Source organism: Hyperoodon ampullatus (genome assembly GCF_949752795.1).
Source record: "Hyperoodon ampullatus genome assembly, chromosome: 8".
Classification (NCBI taxonomy): Eukaryota; Metazoa; Chordata; class Mammalia; order Artiodactyla; family Ziphiidae; genus Hyperoodon; species Hyperoodon ampullatus.
Genome location: NC_136921.1, coordinates 92,464,462 through 92,483,577, shown reverse-complemented (window position 1 = coordinate 92,483,577; position 19,116 = coordinate 92,464,462). Strand labels below are relative to the sequence as shown.

The following is a 19,116-nucleotide window of genomic DNA, read 5'->3' as shown; positions in this document are numbered from 1 at the left end:
CAAAAGAAAGCTGGAGTAGTAATTCTCATATCAGACAAAATAGACTTTAAAATAAAGACTATAACAAGAGACAAAGAAGGACACTACATAATGATCAAGGGATCAAACCAAGAAGAAGATATAACAATTGAAAATATTTATGCACCCAACATAGGAGCACCTCAATACATAAGGCAAATGCTAACAGCCATAAAAGGGGAAATTGACAGTAACGCAATCATAGTAGGGGACGTTAACACCCCAATTTCACCAACGGACAGATCATCCAAAATGAAAATAAATAAGGAAACACAAGCTTTAAATGATACATTAAACAAGATGGACTTAATTGATATTTATAGGACATTCCATCCCAAAACAACAGAATACACATTTTTCTCAAGTGCTCATGGAACATTTTCCAGGATAGATCATATCTTGGGTCACAGATCAAGCCTTGGTAAATTAAAAGAATTTGAAATCATATCAAGTACCTTTTCCAACCACAATGCTATGAGACTAGATATCAATTACAGGAAAAAATCTGTAAAAAATACAAACACATGGAGTCTAAACAACTACTAAATAACCTAGAGTTCACTGAAGAAATCCAAGAGGAAATCAAAAAAATACCTAGAAACAAATGACAGTGAAAACACGACAATCCAGAACATATGGGATGTAGCAAAAGCAGTTCTAAGAGGGAGGTTTATAGCAATACAATCCTACCTTAAACAAGAAATATCTCAAATAAACAACCAAACTGTACACCTAAAGCAATTAGAGAAAGAAGAACAAAAACCCCGCAAAGTTAGCAGAAGGAAAGAAATCATAAAGATGAGATCAGAAATAAATGAAAAAGAAATGCAGGAAATGATAGCAAAGATCAATAAAACTAACAGCTGGTTCTTTGACAAGATAAACAAAATTGATAAACCAGTAGCCAGACTCATCAAGAAAAAAAAGGAGGAAAGTCAAATCAACAGAATTAGAAATGAAAAAGGAGAAGTAACAACTGACATGGCAGAAATACAAAGGATCATGAGAGATTTCTACAAGCAACTATATGCCAGTTAAATGGAGAACCTGGAAGAAATGGACAAATTCTTAGAAAAGCACAACCTTCCGAGACTGAATCAGGAAGAAATAGAAAATATAAACAGACCAATCACAAGCACTGAAATTGAGACTCAAATTAAAAATCTTCCAACAAACAAAAGTCTAGGACCACATGGCTTCACAGGTGAATTTCATAAAACATTTAGAGAAGAGCTAACACCTATCCTTCTCAAACTCTTCCAAAATATAGCAGAGGGAGGGATACCCCAAACTCATTCTACGAGGCGACCATCACCCTGATACCAAAACCAGACAAAGATGTCACAAAGAAAGCAAACTACAGGCCAATATCACTGATGAACATAGATGCAAAAATGCTCAACAAAATACTAGCAAACAGTATCCAACAGCACATTGAAAGGATCATAAACCATGATCAAGTGAGGTCATCCCAGGAATGCAAGGATTCTTTAATATATGCAAATCAATCAATGGGATACACCATATTAACAAATTGAAGGAGAAAAACCATATGATCATCTCAATAGGTGCATGAAAAGCTTTTGACAAAATTCAACACCCATTTATGATAAATACCCTCCAGAAACTAGGCATAGAAGGAACTTACCTCAACATAATACAGGCCATATATGACAAACCCACAGCCAACATCGTTCTCAGTGGTGTAAAACTGGAACCATTTCCTCTAAGATCAGGAACAAGACGAGGTTGCCCACTCTCCCCACTATTATTCAACATAGTTTTGGAAGTTTTAGCCACAGCAATCAGAGAAGAAAGAGAAATAAAAGGAATCCAAATCGGAAAAGAAGAAGAAAAACTGTTCACTGTTTGTAAATGACATGATACTATACATAGAGAATCCTAAAGATGCTACCAAAAAACTACTAGAGCTAATCAATGAATTTGGCAAAGTAGCAGGATACAAAATTAATGCACAGAAATCTTTTTCATTCCTATACACTAATGATGTAAAATCTGAAAGAGAAATTAAGGAAACACTCCCATTTACCATTGCAACAAAAGGAATAAAATACTTAGAAATAAACCTACCTAAGGAGAAGAAAGACCTGTATGTAGAAAACTATAAGACACTGATGAAAGAAATTAAAGGTGATCCAAACAGGTGGAGAGATATACCATGTTCTTGGATTGGAAGAATCAACATTGTGAAAATGACTCTACTACACAAAGCAATCTCCAGATTCAGTGCAACCCCTATCAAACTACCAATGGCAGTTTTCACAAAGGAGAACAAAAATTTTCACAATTTGTATGGAAACTGAAAAGACCCTGAATCACCAAAGCAATCTTAAGAAAGAAACATGGAGCTGGAGGAATCAGACGCCCTGAATCCAGACTACTACAAAGCTACAGTAATCAAGACAGTATGGTACTGACAAAAAAACAGAAATATAGATCAATGGAACAGGAGAGAAAGCCCAGAGATAAACTCAGACACATATAGTCACCTTATCTTTGATAAAGGAGGCAAGAATATATAATGGCGAAAAGACAGCCTCTTTAGTAAGTGGTGCTGGGAAAACCGGACAGCTACATGGAAAAGAATGAAATTAGATCACTCCCTAACACCATATACAAGAATAAACTCAAAATGGATTAAAGACCTAAATGTAAGGCCAGACACTATAAAGCTCTTAGAGGAAATCATAGGCAGAACACTCTATGACTTAAATCACAGCAAGATCCTTTTTGACCCACCTCGTAGAGAAATGGAAATAAGAACCAAAATAGACACATGAGACCTAATGAAACTTAAAAGCTTTTGCACAGCAAAGGAAACCATAAACAAGATGAAAAGACAACCCTCAGAATGAGAGAAAATATTTGCAAACGAAGCAGCTGACCAAGGATTAATCTCCAAAATATACTAGCAGCTCATGCAGTACAATATCAAAAAAACAAACAACCCCATCCAAAAATGGAAAGAAGAGCTAAATAGTTATTTTTCCAAAGAAGGTATACAGATTGCCAACAAACACATTTAAGAATGCTTAACATCAGTAATCATTAGAGAAATGCAAATCAAAACTACAATGAGGTATCACCTCACAGCAGTCAGAATGGCCATCATCAAAAAATCTACAAACAATAAATGCTGGAGAGGGTATGGAGAAAAGGGAATCCTCTTGCACTGTTGGTGGGAATATAAATTGATACAGCCACTATGGAGAACAGTATGGAGTTTCCTTAAAAAACTGAAAATAGAACTACCGTATGACCCAGCAATCCCACTACTGGGCACATACCCTGAGAAAACCATAATTCAAAAAGAGTCATGTACCACAATGTTCATTGCAGCACTATTTACAATAGCCAGGACATGGAAGCAACCTAAGTGTCCATCAACAGATGAATGGATAAAGAAGGTGTGGCACATATATACAATGGAATATTGCTCAGCCATAAAAAGAAACGAGATTGAATGTTTTGTAGTGAGGTGGATGGACCTAGAGTGTGTCATACAGAGTGAAGTAAGTCAGAAAGAGAAAAACAAATACTGTATGCTAGCACATGTATATGGAATCTAAAAAAAAATGTTTCTGAATAACCTAGGCACAGGACAGAAATAAAGATACAGACATAGAGTATGGACTTGATGATATGGGGAGAGGGACAGTTGGGCTGGGACCAGGTGAGAGAGTGGCATGGACATATATACACTACCATATGTAGAATGGATGGCTGGTGGGAAGCAGCTGCCTAGCACAGGGAGATCAGCTCAGTGCTTTGTGTCCACCTAGAATGGTGGGATAGGGAGGGTGGGAGGGAGATGCAAGTGGGAGGGGATATGGGGACATATATATATGTAAAGCTGATTCACTTTGTTATACAGCAGAACCTAACACAATGTTGTAAAGCAATTATTCTCCAATAAAGATGTTGAAAAAAAAAAAAACCAAAAAAAAGAAAAACAAACAAAAAAATAATTCTCAAGGGCATAATTCATACGTATGCATTATATTCTCTCATGTAATTATACAATAGTTTGCTTAATCATTCTATCCCTCAGCATTTAGGTTTTTTCCTAAATCATGTTATAATAAAATTATAATTATGCACTTCTTTATAAATAAATCTAGGACCTCATTTTAGAATAGCTACATTGTTTCTCTTTTGTAAGTCAAAATATTTACAATTCCCTATGTTTCAAACTGATGCTTAGGATTATTGGTTCAAGGAGTTTTTTTGTCTTCTTTTGAGTTTGCGATGTCTTTTTTAATCTTGAAGCATATTTGATCTATAATATGTTAGTTTCAGGTGTACATCGTAGTAATTCAATATTTTTATAGATTATACTCTAGTTAAAGCTATTACAAAAATAATGGCTGTATTTCCCTGTGCTGTATAATATATCCTTATTGTTTATTTTATAATGGTTGCTTATCTGTTTTGTAATGGTAGTTTGTATCTCTTAATCCCACATCACTATCATGCCTCTTCTCCTTTCCTCTTCCCACTGGTAACCACTAGTTTATTCTCAATATCTGTGAGTCTGTTTCTGTTTTGTTATATACATTCATTTGTTTTATTTTTTAGATTTCACATGCAAGTGATAACATAGAGTATTTGTATTTCTCTTTGTGACTTATTTCACTAAGAATAATTCCCTCCACATAGTTGCAAATGGCAGAATTTCATTCTTTTTTACAGCTAATATACCACATCTTCTTTATCCATTTAACTGTTGATGGACACTTAGGTTGCTTCCATATCTTGGCTATTGTAAATAATGCTGCTATGAACATTGGTATGCATGTATCTCTTTGATTTAGTGTTTTCATTTTCTTTGGATGTATACCCAGCAGTGGAATTGCTGGATCATATGGTAGTTCTATAGTTTTTTGAAGAACTTCCATGCTGTTTTCCACAGTGGCTGTACCAATTTATAGTTTCACCAAAAGTGAGTGTACTAGGCTTCCCTTTTCTCCACATCCTCACCAACATTTGTTATTTGTGGTCTTTTTGATGATTGCCATTCTGACAGGTGTGAGGTAATATCTCATTGTGGTTTTGGTTTTCATTTCTCTGATGATTAATGAATGATGTTGAGCATTTTTTCATGTGCCTGTTGGCCGTCTGTATGTCTTCTTTCGAAAAATGTCTATTCAGGTCTTCTACCCATTTTTAAATCGGGTTGTTTGTTTTTTTGATATTGAGTTCTGTGAGCTGTTTATATATTTTGGATATTAACCCCTCATCAGTCATATCAGTTGCAAATATTTCCTCCCATTCAGTAGGTTGTCTTTTCATTTTGTTGATGGTTATCTTTGCTGTGCAAAAGCTTTTAAGTTTTAATTAGGTCCCATTTGTTTTCTGCCTTTGTTTCCTTTGAATGTTAATTTTTAATAACCACCTTATTGAGATATAATTCACATACCATTCAATTCACCCATTTAAAGTGCACAATCCAGTGGTTTTAGTATATTTGCAGAGATCTGTAACCATCACCACACTCAATTTTTTTTTCTTTTCTTTCTTTCTTTCTTTCTTTCTTTCTTTCTTTCTTTCTTTCTTTCTTTCTTCTCTTTTCTTTTCTTTTCTTTTCTTTTCTTTTTACAACACTCAATTTTAGAGCATTTTCATCACCCCAAAAGAAATCCCATGCCCATTAGCAGTCACTCTCCATTTGCTCCCGGTTCTCTGTCTTAGATAACTGACAATCTACTTTCTGTGTCTATGGATTTGCCTATTTTGGACAATTCATATAAATTGAATCACACAATATGTGGTCTGTAATGACTGGCTTTGTTCACTTAGCATAATGATTTCAAGATTCATCCATGCTGTAGCAGGTATCTGTACTACTTCATTTCTTTTTGTGGCCAAATAATATTGCATTGTATGAACATACCACATTTTATTTATCTATTCATCAGTTGATGAATGTTTGGGTTGTTTCTACTTCTTGACTCTTATGAATAATGCTGCTGTGTACATTCACATATTAGTTTTTGTGTGAACATATGTTTTCATTTTTCTTGGAGACAAACCTAGGAGTAGAATTGCTGGGCCATATGGTAACTCCAGTGTTTAACCTTTTGAGGAATTACCGTACTCTTTTCCAAAATGGCCACACTATTTTCCCTTTCCATCAGCTTTGTGTGAGTATTCCAATTTCTCCACATCCTTGCCAATACTTATTATCTGTCTTTTTGATTATAGTCATTTTAGTGGGAATGAAATAGTATTTCATTGTGGTTTTGATGTGCCTTATCCTGATAGCTAATGATTTGAGCATCTTTTCATGTGCTTATTGGTGGAACTTTTTTTTTAAGGCTCTTGATAAATTTCACCCATTTTCTTTCCATAAAATTGTATTACTTTATAATGCCAATAACTGTATATCAACTCACTGAGCCTTTACTAGCTTCAATATTATAATTTTTTAAAATTTCATTCCTTTGATTTCTGATTTCACTTTATTTCCACTTCTTTGATTTATTCTGTATGTGCATGCATTTCACAAGGAATTAATTAACCATAGGTCTAATTTAACATAATTTTTTGCCTAGAAAATAGACTCTCATGACGCAAACTGACCTAAGCCAGTATGGTCACACACAACTACTAGTTTATTCGTAACAGCTCTTAAGTACATCATAATAGCTGCCTGAAAGTTTGAAGTCGATAGGAGCTGACTGCTTTCCTACAACTATGTTACTTGTTTTTAATGAAAGCAGGTCTCGGACAGGTCTCATTATTTGCTACATAAAATACATTTATCTAAACCAAAATTTATTGATAAGTCGGGTCAAATAGTTCAAACACTCTATTCAGTAAGTTTCATGAAGTCCAACTCTCTTTGTTTTAGGTGATCTGAATACCCCTGGCAATATTTCAGAAGCAGAATCTGGTTGTTCTTGTGGTGGGTATCAGGCAACCAGATCCTTAGAGCCAATGGCAGGATTGGACAGCCTCAGAGTCTATCCCTAAGGATACATGTTTGGAACTTGCTAGATTTTTACACCTTATTAATACAAGGGTTGGGGTGTTTCTAGAGTATTATTACCAGTATAAGTATCTTGAATACCACTATTTTAGTAGAGTCCATATCTAATATCCATTGTGCTGATTAACAAGCTACTAATTTCACTGTGAAAGTCCATTTCTAACATTGGCAAAAGCCCTATGCTATTGATGGCTCTCTGGAGCACTTATAATAACCACATTTGAGAATGTTTTCTGATTATTGGACTGTAAATTCTTGAAAGGGCAACTGTCTTCTCCATAGCATATTAAGCCTAGCCCCCTCCACATGCACACATAATTTCACATTATCTTTGCTAAAGAACTTAAAGCAAATTACAGACCTCAAAAGAGTGTTCAGTATCTCTCAGTGTTTGGTTTTCTTCTTAAATAAGAAAACGAGAAAATGACAGAAACCACTTATTAAGTGCCTACTCTGTGATATGTGCTTTGCATTCATTATCTCATTTAATCCACAACAACCCTGTGGGTAATTATTATTACTGTCATTTTATGGATGGGGAAACTGATTATGAGAGATTTGAATAATGTGTCCAGGATCACTTGGCTTCTGTCCACATCCACATGGCATGTGGGGATTCTTGGTGGATGTTTATTATTTTCCTATTGTGTCATCTTCACTTCAGGGACTCATGGACACATAGATCATGTTGTGCCTGATGCATGTGTATAGGTGGTTAAATAAAATTTGAGATTCTGCATATTTAATAAATTTGGAGGAGAATGTATTGAGTTAAACATTATTTCTAAATTACATGAAATGTCTTGTGGCATTTCAGCTTTTCATGAATATCTGTAACCAAGTTTGAGCTTTATGTCTGTAAGAAACATAGAAAACCAACAGGCTAAGAGTTAGGAATTCTTTTTTAAAAATGATGGCTTTGAACACATTCAACTCTGAGGTAGATAATTTAATATTTTCCTTTTATTTCATTTTTGTGTTTTCACTGACAAATAGCAAAACATTTTAAATTTATGGTTTTTTAATGTATATTTTTCTCTCCTGAGAATGAAAAGGAGCTGAGGATCAGTTTCTCATGCTTTAAAAAGTTGTGCTTCAAGCCAGAATTTGTAAATACAGTAGTGTTCAGTTTCAATGAGAAGAGAAGTGAGTTGTTCCAGTGTAAATTACCCTGCAGCCTACTTAGAGGGTTTTTTTTTCCCTGTGTTTAGCAAAATTATGGAGTATGCTGTTTAAAAGAAGCTGTGTTATATTCTTTGTTGGAGAATTTCAAATGGAATATAAAATGACTTTGTAATTTTTAACAGTGTATTTTGATTTTTAAAATATACTTGGATATTTATTTTTTCCTTTTCTTCTTTTCTGTATTGAAGGTAGAAATGAAACCATTTCTTTTTGTCATTTTCCATTATTTCCTTTTATTTCTCCCACATGCACCCTGGATAATATCCTGGCTAGATAGGATTACAGGCTATTTTCACTGGGAGATTCTGATTCCATTACCAATCAACAATGTTAAGGAGCATTTCCCCCACCCCCTTTATATTGTGCACACTCCATTTAGAAATGAGAAAAAGTCTCAAAGGTAGGCACTACTATATTACCAAAGCAGGCAGCAAAGTACCCCCGGGGAGGCCCTGAGCCAGAGTGAGAGCATGTTAAGAGGGGGAGGAAGTAATGAACAGTTTTGAAAAATGAGGTTATGTGAGTTAGAGCTGCCAGAGATGCTCCGAAGGTCTATTAGACACAGTTCTTGAAAAGGGGTTTAAATGAACTAAAATGCAATAATGAAATTTTCTCACTGGAGAGGATTTAAAATGATTACTCACTAGAATTAATTGATACCATCAGAGGGCCAAAACATGCTTTGTCTGTCTGAAAAGTGTGTTTAGTGTTTTGGAAGACTTACTGTCTATAGCATATAATAAATGACTGGGAAATCAGTACCTTTTCTTTAAAGGTGCCACCCAGTGTTTAATAGCACTAAGTAATTATATCCCCCATAGCATCTGAGAAGTCTTAACTCCATCTTCAGTGCTTGGTGATTTGGTAAACCTCATTTCCAAAAACCTATCCATATCCGTTTTCTTTCCGTCTCTTAAAAAAAATAAGTGTTTTTGAGTAATTTTATGAATCCTTTAATACTGACATCAATTTTGTTTGTCATAATTTCTCAGTGGTATTTTTGGTTTAATATAACTGAAATTTGTTCTAGGTATTTTGTCCAAACACAGGATGAGTCTTCAAAATAAGCCTTGAATTATTCTCCCCTGTCACGAAGACAGAGGATCATAGTCCTTGGTGAACCTTTAAGTGTCCATTGCTCCTTTTCAATTTTTAACTCTAAATTTATTTTAAAATCTCAACTTAGTAGTTTGACATGATACCCTCATAGTTAGGATAGTGATGGGACATGATGGGAGTTTTGCAGTTCATATTCTCTTAACCTCTGAGACAGGGTGACAGAAATTATCTTTTTGAGACTGAAAATAAACTCATTTTGCTCTAGATCTGGAATGCCAGTTGTTTGAAGATTTGATCCCGATGCTTATGACTTGTTGCCATGGATGTTTCCATTGTTTTACACATTAAAGACCCATCCAGTTATGAACAACAAAACTTTACAAATCATGGCAAACTTCTGGTCTATAGCATGAATTTCTTAAGTAAAAGAAAACTGGAAACCAAACTGCTTCTTCTTTTCTTGTCTTCAATTTGTTGCCAGGGGGAAGATTATGCACAGATCATTGGGCTAAGCAAGTGTTATTGTTCCCCCTGCCATGCACAAAGTAATAAGTCATTCCCCTTCTTGAAATTACATCTTCACTAGGACCAGTATATAAAACACAGTTCTATTGGTGCTGGAAGTACAAGGTCACAGCCATTCAACTGGAAGATGATCCTTCACAATTATTCCTAGAAAAATACTTCAGAATAATGCTCTCTGCCCTTTATAGTTCAATGATGTAAAGTGTTTGTACTGCACTTGTTATGGGCACTAAAGTCAGAGAGCTTATCCAACAGATAGAACTGTGGGTCTAGCGCTATATTTAGAAAGACAGTCAACTGAAAGATGGTAGAATACATGCCAGGTATACGGCTTGTTACATTTACTATCTTAGAAGCTATTAGAAGCATCAATCTTTATAATAACATCAAAATAATATAAAAACTTTAATCTTCACCCATATATTAACTCATATGATTCTGTCAGTATTCTTAGGTAAGATAACTGTGAAATTTTTTATTATAGTTGAGGTAACTGTAGTCCATCTTGTCTAGCAAGAAGTTAAGTGGAATTGGGAGATCAGTGTTCTTTCCTCTCCTTCTGCCTGGCTTGTCATTTTTTTGTAAACAGTGCATTGACTATTCCCACTACTTAGAAAGAGGAGCGCTGCAAGCAGAGAGCACAATTGAGTTAATTGTAGCAATGATGCCATTTCATATGCCAGAATGTACAGTTTACTGATCAGTAGGAAAGGGAAGATCATAACAATGAAATCAGTTTTTCACATGCAATGTACAATGAGCTTGTTAAAGAGATAAAGGTGACATAAGAATCTTCCCTGATACATCCTCAGTGGAAAATTGTTAAGAAACATCTGCTCTGAATGTATGAAAATCATAGAAAGTAAAGATACCTCTGAAGTTGTTTTTGTTCAGAGTCTTATTTTTCAGCTTAAAAAAAAGAGGTTCAGAGATTTTAAGTGATTTGCTCCATGTTACACAATTGAAAATGACAGAGCTGAGAGTTGAATCTGTCTTTAAACTCCAGTGTTTCTGGACCTTACTCTATATCATGCAGATGTTTGGCTGCCTATGGGCAGAGGGTCAGACAACAGTGGTGGTCCCATTCATCTCTGTGGTTCCTTTGTGGGTCATACCACATAGAGTAGCCCCATTTTATGGGTAAGAAATCCTGGTTAAGGAGTGTCCCCAGCAGCAATTTAGCAAGTCAGTGGTGTAATATCTCTCCCAAGTGCTTCCTTGCCTGTCTTCTCACAAATGTTGGAGCCTACAGTGTTTCTGCTTCCACTATAAAAAGGGTTTGTGGAAAATCATCTCTATATTTCAGCCACAAGGTTTGAGAATGAAAAGAAGAGATTAAAAAAGAATCTCTGGGGCTTCCCTGGTGGCACAGTGGTTGAGAGTCCACCTGCCAATGCAGGGGACACGGGGTTCGTGCCCTGGTCCGGGAAGATCCCACATGCCGCAGAGCGGCTGGGCCTGTGAGCCATGGCCGCTGAGCCTGCGCGTCCGGAGCCTGTGCTCCGCAACGGGAGAGGCCACAACAGTGAGAGGCCCGTGTACTGCAAAAAAAAAAAAAAAAAAAAAGAATCTCTGTTCTGCAGTCAATATTGAAGTAAAGTACCTATTGTCATGTTCTATTATAGTCTCGGTCATGCTGGAATCAGGTGTGATTCTAGGCTGTGATTCTAGGCTGGCGTAGCTTTGATGCTCCTAAGCTGATATTTGGATAGGTCAAGGTATCTGTCATTTGTGTCATGTCAGACCGAGGAATCTTCAAAAACTGTTATGTGAATCAGTAGTCTGCTTGGCTTAAGAACCTTGAAAGAGAGCTACAACTATTTAACTACCTACTGGTGATTATTGATTTTTGATAGTTAACACAATGTATTTAAGAATAAAATGAACCATTGGAATAAAACTCTATATGGAATGTACTCTTAAGAACCATAGAAAACAAAAATTTTTGTAGAAATGGGTTAAGAGTAAGTAAGAGACGGATGTTTATTGAAGAGGCAAATAGTATGAATGGTAGGAATATTTTAGTAATTTCTCTTTATCACCTATCCACACAGAACATTTTGATTCAAGTGTTTTTTTTTTTTTTTTTTTTTTTTAGGCTAGGAGACCAAGCTGATGTTTATTCAGTTTGGTATAGTTAGAAACTGGCAACCTATGGGCTGCATTTGCATGTCTTTCTTAGCCTTCACAAAATTAAAAAATCAGTACATTTCCCATAGGTCTACATTTTCAGCTTCTTTTAGCCAAGATGCCCCTTCAGAGGCTGTCTGCATTCCCGTTCCCACAGCCCCCAGCATCCTTGTCCCTTAGCTGCCCGGGCCCTGCAGGTGCTTGAGTTCACCATCTCTGGGTTAGATGCTGTAAGGGGGAATGTGCCTACTCCCTCAAGTCAGACACGGCACTACCGCTCTCCTCTCAGCGGACTACTGTTCCAGAGCTGTTTCCTCCTTGGGAGGGACTCCTCACTGAGAGGGTACACAAGACCTGCACCAACTCAGGTCCCTGAGGCTTCAACTCCTGAAGAGGAATCGATCGGGCTGCATCTTGACCTGGCCTTCAGTTTCTCTTCTTCTGTTTCTTCTTTTTTGCCCTCTGGTCAGTGTGGACTCCAGGTCTTTCCTCCTCTGGTTGCTTCTGCCTCTTCTTACCTCTGCCACTTGAGCCCGTGTATGCCTTGCTCTCTGCTGTCCTAGTCCTGCCATCTTCCTCCTCTCCTTCATCCCTTACATGCAAGACGTCCTCCTCCTCCTGACGCCGCTGTCTTTTCTTCTTGCTTCTCCGACTTTTCTGATCACTGCATGATCTGCTTTCTGCTTCCCTGGTCCCACCATCTACAACAGCCTCCTCCATGTTCAAGTCTTCTTCCTCATGATGCCTCCTCTTCTTCTTCCTTTTCCTGAGGGACTGATCAGTTTGTTCTCTGTTTTTCAGTTCCCCAAGACCACTTGTTCCTGTGGTCTCTTCTTCCTCATGCCTTACAGCTGTTCCCTCTCTCTCATCTGTGACACTTCCTTCTTGATGCCACCTTTTCTTCTTCTTGCTTTTCGTGACACTCTGGTCAGTGTGTTCTGGGTACTCTTCTGCATTCCTTTCAGTTGCCGTGGCCTCTTCCTCCTCTTTCTGCTTCCTTTTCTTTTTTTTGTGGGGGCTTGCTCTCAGACTGCAGTTGAGGGACCCCGGGGTCCTGGCCTTTGAGACAAGCCAGGAAGGCCTGCTCCTGGGCCTCTAACCGAGCAAGCTTAGCCTTCATCATGATCCCAAGACGGGCAGCCTTGTGTGCTGTTCGCCCCTCACAGGCTTGGAGCATCATCTCATCAGTCAGAATCTTTGGAGGCTTGGACCCCTGGCTGTCGTCATCACTGCAGCTTTCCAAGTCCTTGTCTGGCTTCTCCCCACTTGAAGTCAGTGTGGCCGTCTTCACAAACTTCTGATACAGCAAGTTGGGCTTGGCATGATCATGACGGGTGGTCTCCTTAGACAGGCATCTTATCTGTACGCCATCCTGCCCAGTTTTCACTACCAAGCTGGCTGCAGTCTTGTTGAAGAGATCATTCCACCAGTAGTTTGTGAACTCTTTAGCAGGGTCGTGTCCCACCCCATGAGTGTCCTGCTTCAGCGTTACCCTGAGGGCCTGGGTGATGCCATTCTCCTTCCGGCCCAGGCCTTTGCCTCGAGGATTCAAGTGTTTTTGATGCAGGCATTTTGACAGAATTAAAGCCAGCAGACACCTAGTTCTACCTTAATCCCCTTCCAAATTTTGGGAATTTTTTACTTTCCAATTTATTAATTTATTTATTGTTTGGAAACTTTTGAACTTTGGGTTTGTCTTGCTTTTATTTCTGGGATGACTCCCATTTGGTAATGTATTATTGTTTTGTTATATTGCTGGGTTCAGTTAGCACTTTATAAATGAGATTGATCTCTAACTTTTTTCTTACTATTTCTAACTCTGCTATTTTTATTAAGATTATGTTAGGCATGTTATTTTAGAATTAGGAAAAAAGCAGTAAAATATTGTTTAGTCTATTATAATTGGAAAGCCTCCAAGGGTTATCAGATACATCCCCAAAGGCATTACTATAAATGAGTTTTATTGTAAGTGTAAATATGTTATTTAGAGAAGAGTTAGAAATTTAATTAAGGTCTCCTGTGTGATCTGAAGCTGAGAATAAGAGATTTTTATTATGGTCCAGGTGTCCTCCCTTCCCTGTGGCCCCTAATATATACCAAGTTAAAAAAAAGAAACTCAGGAAACTTACAGGAAGAAGATAATGCTTTTCCTTTAGATAGATTGTTTTGCAGCATTTAAAAACTTGTGCCTTCATAAGCATTTACAAGAGTCCTATCTTTTTTTTTTTTGCGGTACACGGGCCTCTCACTGTTGTGGCCTCTCCCGCTGCGGAGCACAGGCTCCGGATGCGCAGGCTCAGCGGCCATGGCTCACGGGCCCAGCTGCTCCGCGGCATGTGGGATCTTTCCAGACTGGGGCACGAACCCGTGTCCCCTGCATCGGCAGGCGGACTCTCAACCACTGTACCACCAGGGAAGCCCAAGAGTCCTAGCTTGACTGGCCCAGAAGATGTTGTCTGACCAAATAGTCTGCAATTTGTTTTATGGTAACAGTACATATATTTCCATTTACAAATATAAACCAATATTATATTTTAAATATTTTTTCAAACTATCCCCTCAGGAATTTGTAACTGAAAATTACTGCTGTAAATTTTTTAAGTAAAAAGAGTAAGTTCTTTTATTGATCAACTATGTTATTTAAAAGACAAAAGTAAGTGAGTGTCACAGTTGTGACATTAAGGGTGGAATTGCAATATCTGAGATGCAGAAAATTCAAGATACAAATGGATTCTCATTGACGAAGCAGTATTTGATTGGAATACTTCATGTTTCCTTCTGGGATGAGTGCATGATTTTTAACCATATGTACTTTGTGCTAGATTAACTCCAACTTTGACGAAGCAGTATTTGATTGGAATACTTCATGTTTCCTTCTGAGATGAGTGCATGATTTTTAACCATATGTACTTTGTGCTAGATTAACTCCAACCCCGTCTGCACCTACTTCTATTGGTGCTGGGATGAGGTTCACCAGAGAAAGAAGGTCAGTTTTGCTTACTATTTGGTATATATAGATATATAGATATAGATATAGATTTTTTAACCTGAAACTGTAGAAGTGTATGTTTTAGTTTGTATCAAAATATCACACAGTTAATTCTCTTTCTCCATCCCCCCTCCCTCCCTCTTTCTCCATTTGGTTCCTTAAAGGATTTGAGTCTCATGGCCAGGATAACCAACAAGGACCTCCTGTATAGCACAGGGAACTCTGCTCAATATTGTGTAATAACCTAAATGGGAAAATAATTTTAAAAAGAATAGATACATATATGTGTATAATTGAATCATTTTGCTGTACACCTGAAACTAACACAACATTGTTAATCAGCTATACTCCAATTTAAAATAAAAAGTTAAAAAAAAAGGCTCACGGTCAGATGATGTGATGAGCTGGGAATTTGCAAAGGTGTTTTATTGTTTTGTTTTATTTTATTTTTTTATTTTATTTTTTAGTGTTGTCTCTCAATATTTTATTATACACTGTGGGTTAAAATAATACTACTTTATTTTATTGTTCAAATTGTTCCATCTTTGGCCATTGGCAACTCCTTTTTTTTTTTATTCACACACACACACACTGTATTTTATTTTTACAAGAGATAAACTGACACCAAGCATTGTAAATGGATGACCACAACAAAAGCAACAATGATTGCAATTACCAAACATGAAACACACTCATACTATGTCATAATATTGACATTCAGTCCAGTAATCCTCCACTGTAACAGCTCCTTTACTTTGCAGTGAAAACTGATTTGTATATTTTTTGCCTCTGAGTCCTTGTGGGATTTTTTTTTTTCAAACAGAAAGTCACAAAAATTATAATCATCCTCATTAGTTCACTCAGTCCCATGTCATTAATTTTTTTTGTCTTGATCTTTTGTTAGCACTTTTATGAATTCATCAGTTTTCCATTAGAGTTCTGAAAATGCTTATTCATTCAGTTCAGCAGTATAGTCAGTTACCAGAAACCTGTACTTGTCAGAGTCTTGTCTATGAATTCCTTGAAGATGAAACCCTTTTATACGAACAGTTTTGCAAAAGCATCAGAGTACACCCAGAACTGTCTGTAAATGACAAAAGACTTAAAAATGACCACGGTTAAAGACTTGATGAAAGTTCATAATAATGCAGTTGACAAGGAAATTTAGTTATTTCTGAGATATACATTTTAAAGTAATAACTAGAATTATGACTTATAACATTATACCAGAACATATAAGATTTTTAGAAATTTCATGTAATGTCTGAAACATTTATATTAACATACTTCCATACAAATAACCCAAAGAAAGTTTAGTATTAATTGGTTGTTTTTGTTTGTTTGTTTGTGCTGCAGGTTATTAGTCAACATCAGTGTATACATGTCAATCCCAATCGCCCAGTTCAGCACATCACCATCTCCACACCCCCATGGCTTTCCCCACCTTGGTGTCTATACGTTTGTTCTCTACACCTGTGTCTCAACTTCTGCCCTGCAAACCGGTTCATCGGTACCATTTTTCTAGCTTCCACATACATGCGTTAATATACGATATTTGTTTTTCTGACTTAATTCACTCTGTATGACAGTCTCTAGATCCATCCATGTCTCAACAAATGACTCAATTTCATTCCTTTTTATGACTGAATAATATTCCATTGTATATGTGTACCACAACTTCTTTATCCATTCATCTGTTGATGGCATTGAAGTTGCTTCCATGACCTAGCTATTGTAAATAGTGCTGCAGTGAACATTGGGGTGCATGTGTCTTTTTGAATTATGGTTTTCTCTGGGTATATGCCCAGTAGTGGGATTGCTGGACCATATGGTAATTCTATTATTAGTTTTTTAAGGAACTTCCATACTGTTCTCCATAGTGGCTGTACCAATTTACATTCCCACCAACAGTGCAAGAGGGTTCCCTTTTCTCCACACCCTCTCCAGAATTTGTTGTTTGTAGATTTTCTGATGACACCCATTCTAACTGGTGTGAGGTGATACCTCATTGTAGTTTTGCTTTGCGTTTCTCTAATAATTAGTGATGTTTAGCAGCTTTTCCTGTGCTTCATGGCCATCTGTATGTCTTCTTTGGAGAAATGTCTATTTAGGTCTTCTGCCCATTTTTGGATTGGGTTGTTTGTTTCTTTAATATTGAGCTGCATGAGCTGTTTATATATTTTGGACATTAATCCTTTGTCCTTTGATTTGTTTGCAAATATTTTCTCCCATTCTGAGGGTTGTCTTTTCATCTTGTTTATGGTTTCCTTTGCTGTGCAAAAGCTTTGAAGTTTCATTAGGTTGCATTTGTTTATTTTTGTTTTTATTTCCATTACACTAGGAGATGGATCAAAAAACACCTTGCTGTGATTTATGTCAAAGGATGTTCTTCCTGTGTTTTCCTCTAAGAGTTTTATAGTGTCCAGTCTTATATTTAGGTCGTTAATCCATTTTGAGTTTATTTTTGTGTATGGTGTTAGGGAGTGTTCTAATTTCATTCTTTTACATGTAGCTGTCCAGTTTTCCCAGCACCACTTATTGAAGAGACTGTCTTTTCTCCATTGTATATCCTTGCCTCCTTTGTCATATATTAGTTGACCATAGGTGCGTGGGCTTATCTCTGGGCTTCTACCTTGTTGCATTGATCTATGTTTCTGTTGTTGTGCCAGTACCATATTGTCTTGATTACTGTAGCTTTGTAGTATAGTTTGAAGTCAGGGAGTCTTATTCCTCCAGCTCCATTTTTTTTTTTTTTTTTTTGCGGTACGCGGGCCTCTCACTGTTGTGGCCTCTCCTGTTGCGGAGCACAGGCTCCGGACGCACAGGCTCAGCGGCCATGGCTCACGGGCCCAGCCGCTCCGCGGCATATGGGATCCTCCCAGACCGGGGCATGAACCCGTATCCCCTGCATCAGCAGGCGGACTCTCAACCACTGCGCCACCAGGGAGGCCCCTCCTCCAGCTCCATTTTTTTCCCTGAAGACTGCTTTGGCTATTTAGGGTCTTTTGTGTCTCCATACAATTTTAAGATTTTTTGATCTAGTTCTGTAAAAAATGCCATTGATAATTTGATAGGGGTTGCATTGAATCTGTAGACTGCTTTGGGTAGTATAGTCATTTTCACAATATTGATTTTTCCAATCCAAGAACATGGTATATCTCTCCATCTGTTGGTATCATCTTTAGTTTCTTTTATCACTCTCTTATAGTTTTCTGCATACAGGTCTTTTGTCTCCCTAGGTAGGTTTATTCCTAGGTATTTTATTCTTTTTGTTGCAGTGGTAAATGGGAGTGTTTCCTTAATTTCTCTTTCAGATTTTTCATCATTAGTCTATAAGAATGCAGGAGATTTCTGTGCATGAATTTTGTATCCTACAACTTTACCAGATTCATTGATTAGCTCTAGTAGTATTCTGGTGGCATTTTTAGGATTCTCTGTGTATAGTGTCATGTCATCTGCAAAGAGTGACAGTTTTACTTCTTCTTTTCTAATTTTTATTCCTTTAATTTCTTTTTCTTCTCTGATTGCCATGGCTAGGACTTTCAAAACTATGTTGAATAATAGTGGTGAGAGTGGACATCCTTGTCTTGTTGCTGATCTTAGAGGAAATGCTTTCAGCTTTTCACCATTGAGAATGATGTTTGCTGTGGGTTTGTCGTATATGGCCTTTATTATGTTGAGGTAGATTCCCTCTGTGCCCACTTTCTGGTGAGTTTTTATCATAAATTGCTGTTGAATTTTGTCAAAAGCTTTTTCTGCATCTATTGAGATGATCATATGGTTTTTATTCTTCAGGTTGTTAATATGGTGTATCACGTTGATTGATTTGCGTATATTGAAGAATCCTTGCATCCCTGGGATAAATCCCACTTGATCATGGTGTATGATCCTTTTAATGTGTTGTTGGATTGTGTTTACTAGTATTTTGTTGAGGATTTTTGCATCTGTATTCATCAGTGATATTGGTCTGTAATTTTCTTTTTTTGTAGTATCTCTGTCTGGTTTTGGTATCAGGGTGATGGGGGCCTCTTAGAATGAGTTTGGGAGTGTTCCTTTGTCTGCAAATTTTTAGAGGAGTTTGAGAAGGATGGGTGTTAGCTCTTCTCTAAATGTTTGACAGAATTCACCTGTGAAGCCATCTGGTCCTGGACTTTTGGTTGTTGGAAGATTTTAATCACAGTTTCTATTTCATTACTTG

General features: G+C 37.1%; 2 protein-coding genes across 2 annotated transcripts in view; one reads left to right on the top strand and one right to left on the bottom strand.

Moving 5' to 3' along the window:
* Positions 1-19,116, top strand: part of PDE11A (phosphodiesterase 11A) — a gene marked incomplete at its 3' end in the record, with an annotated part of 451,285 nt that overhangs the window by 70,731 nt on the left and 361,438 nt on the right. The gene's annotated exons all lie outside the window — the stretch shown is intronic.
* Positions 12,356-19,116, bottom strand: part of LOC307056947 (G patch domain-containing protein 4-like) — a gene marked incomplete at both ends in the record, with an annotated part of 74,360 nt that continues 67,599 nt past the window's right edge. The window contains 2 exon segments of the mRNA XM_079709933.1: positions 12,356-12,941; positions 12,943-13,468. Of these exon segments, the coding sequence (XP_079566059.1) occupies positions 12,356-12,941; positions 12,943-13,468 (1,112 nt within the window).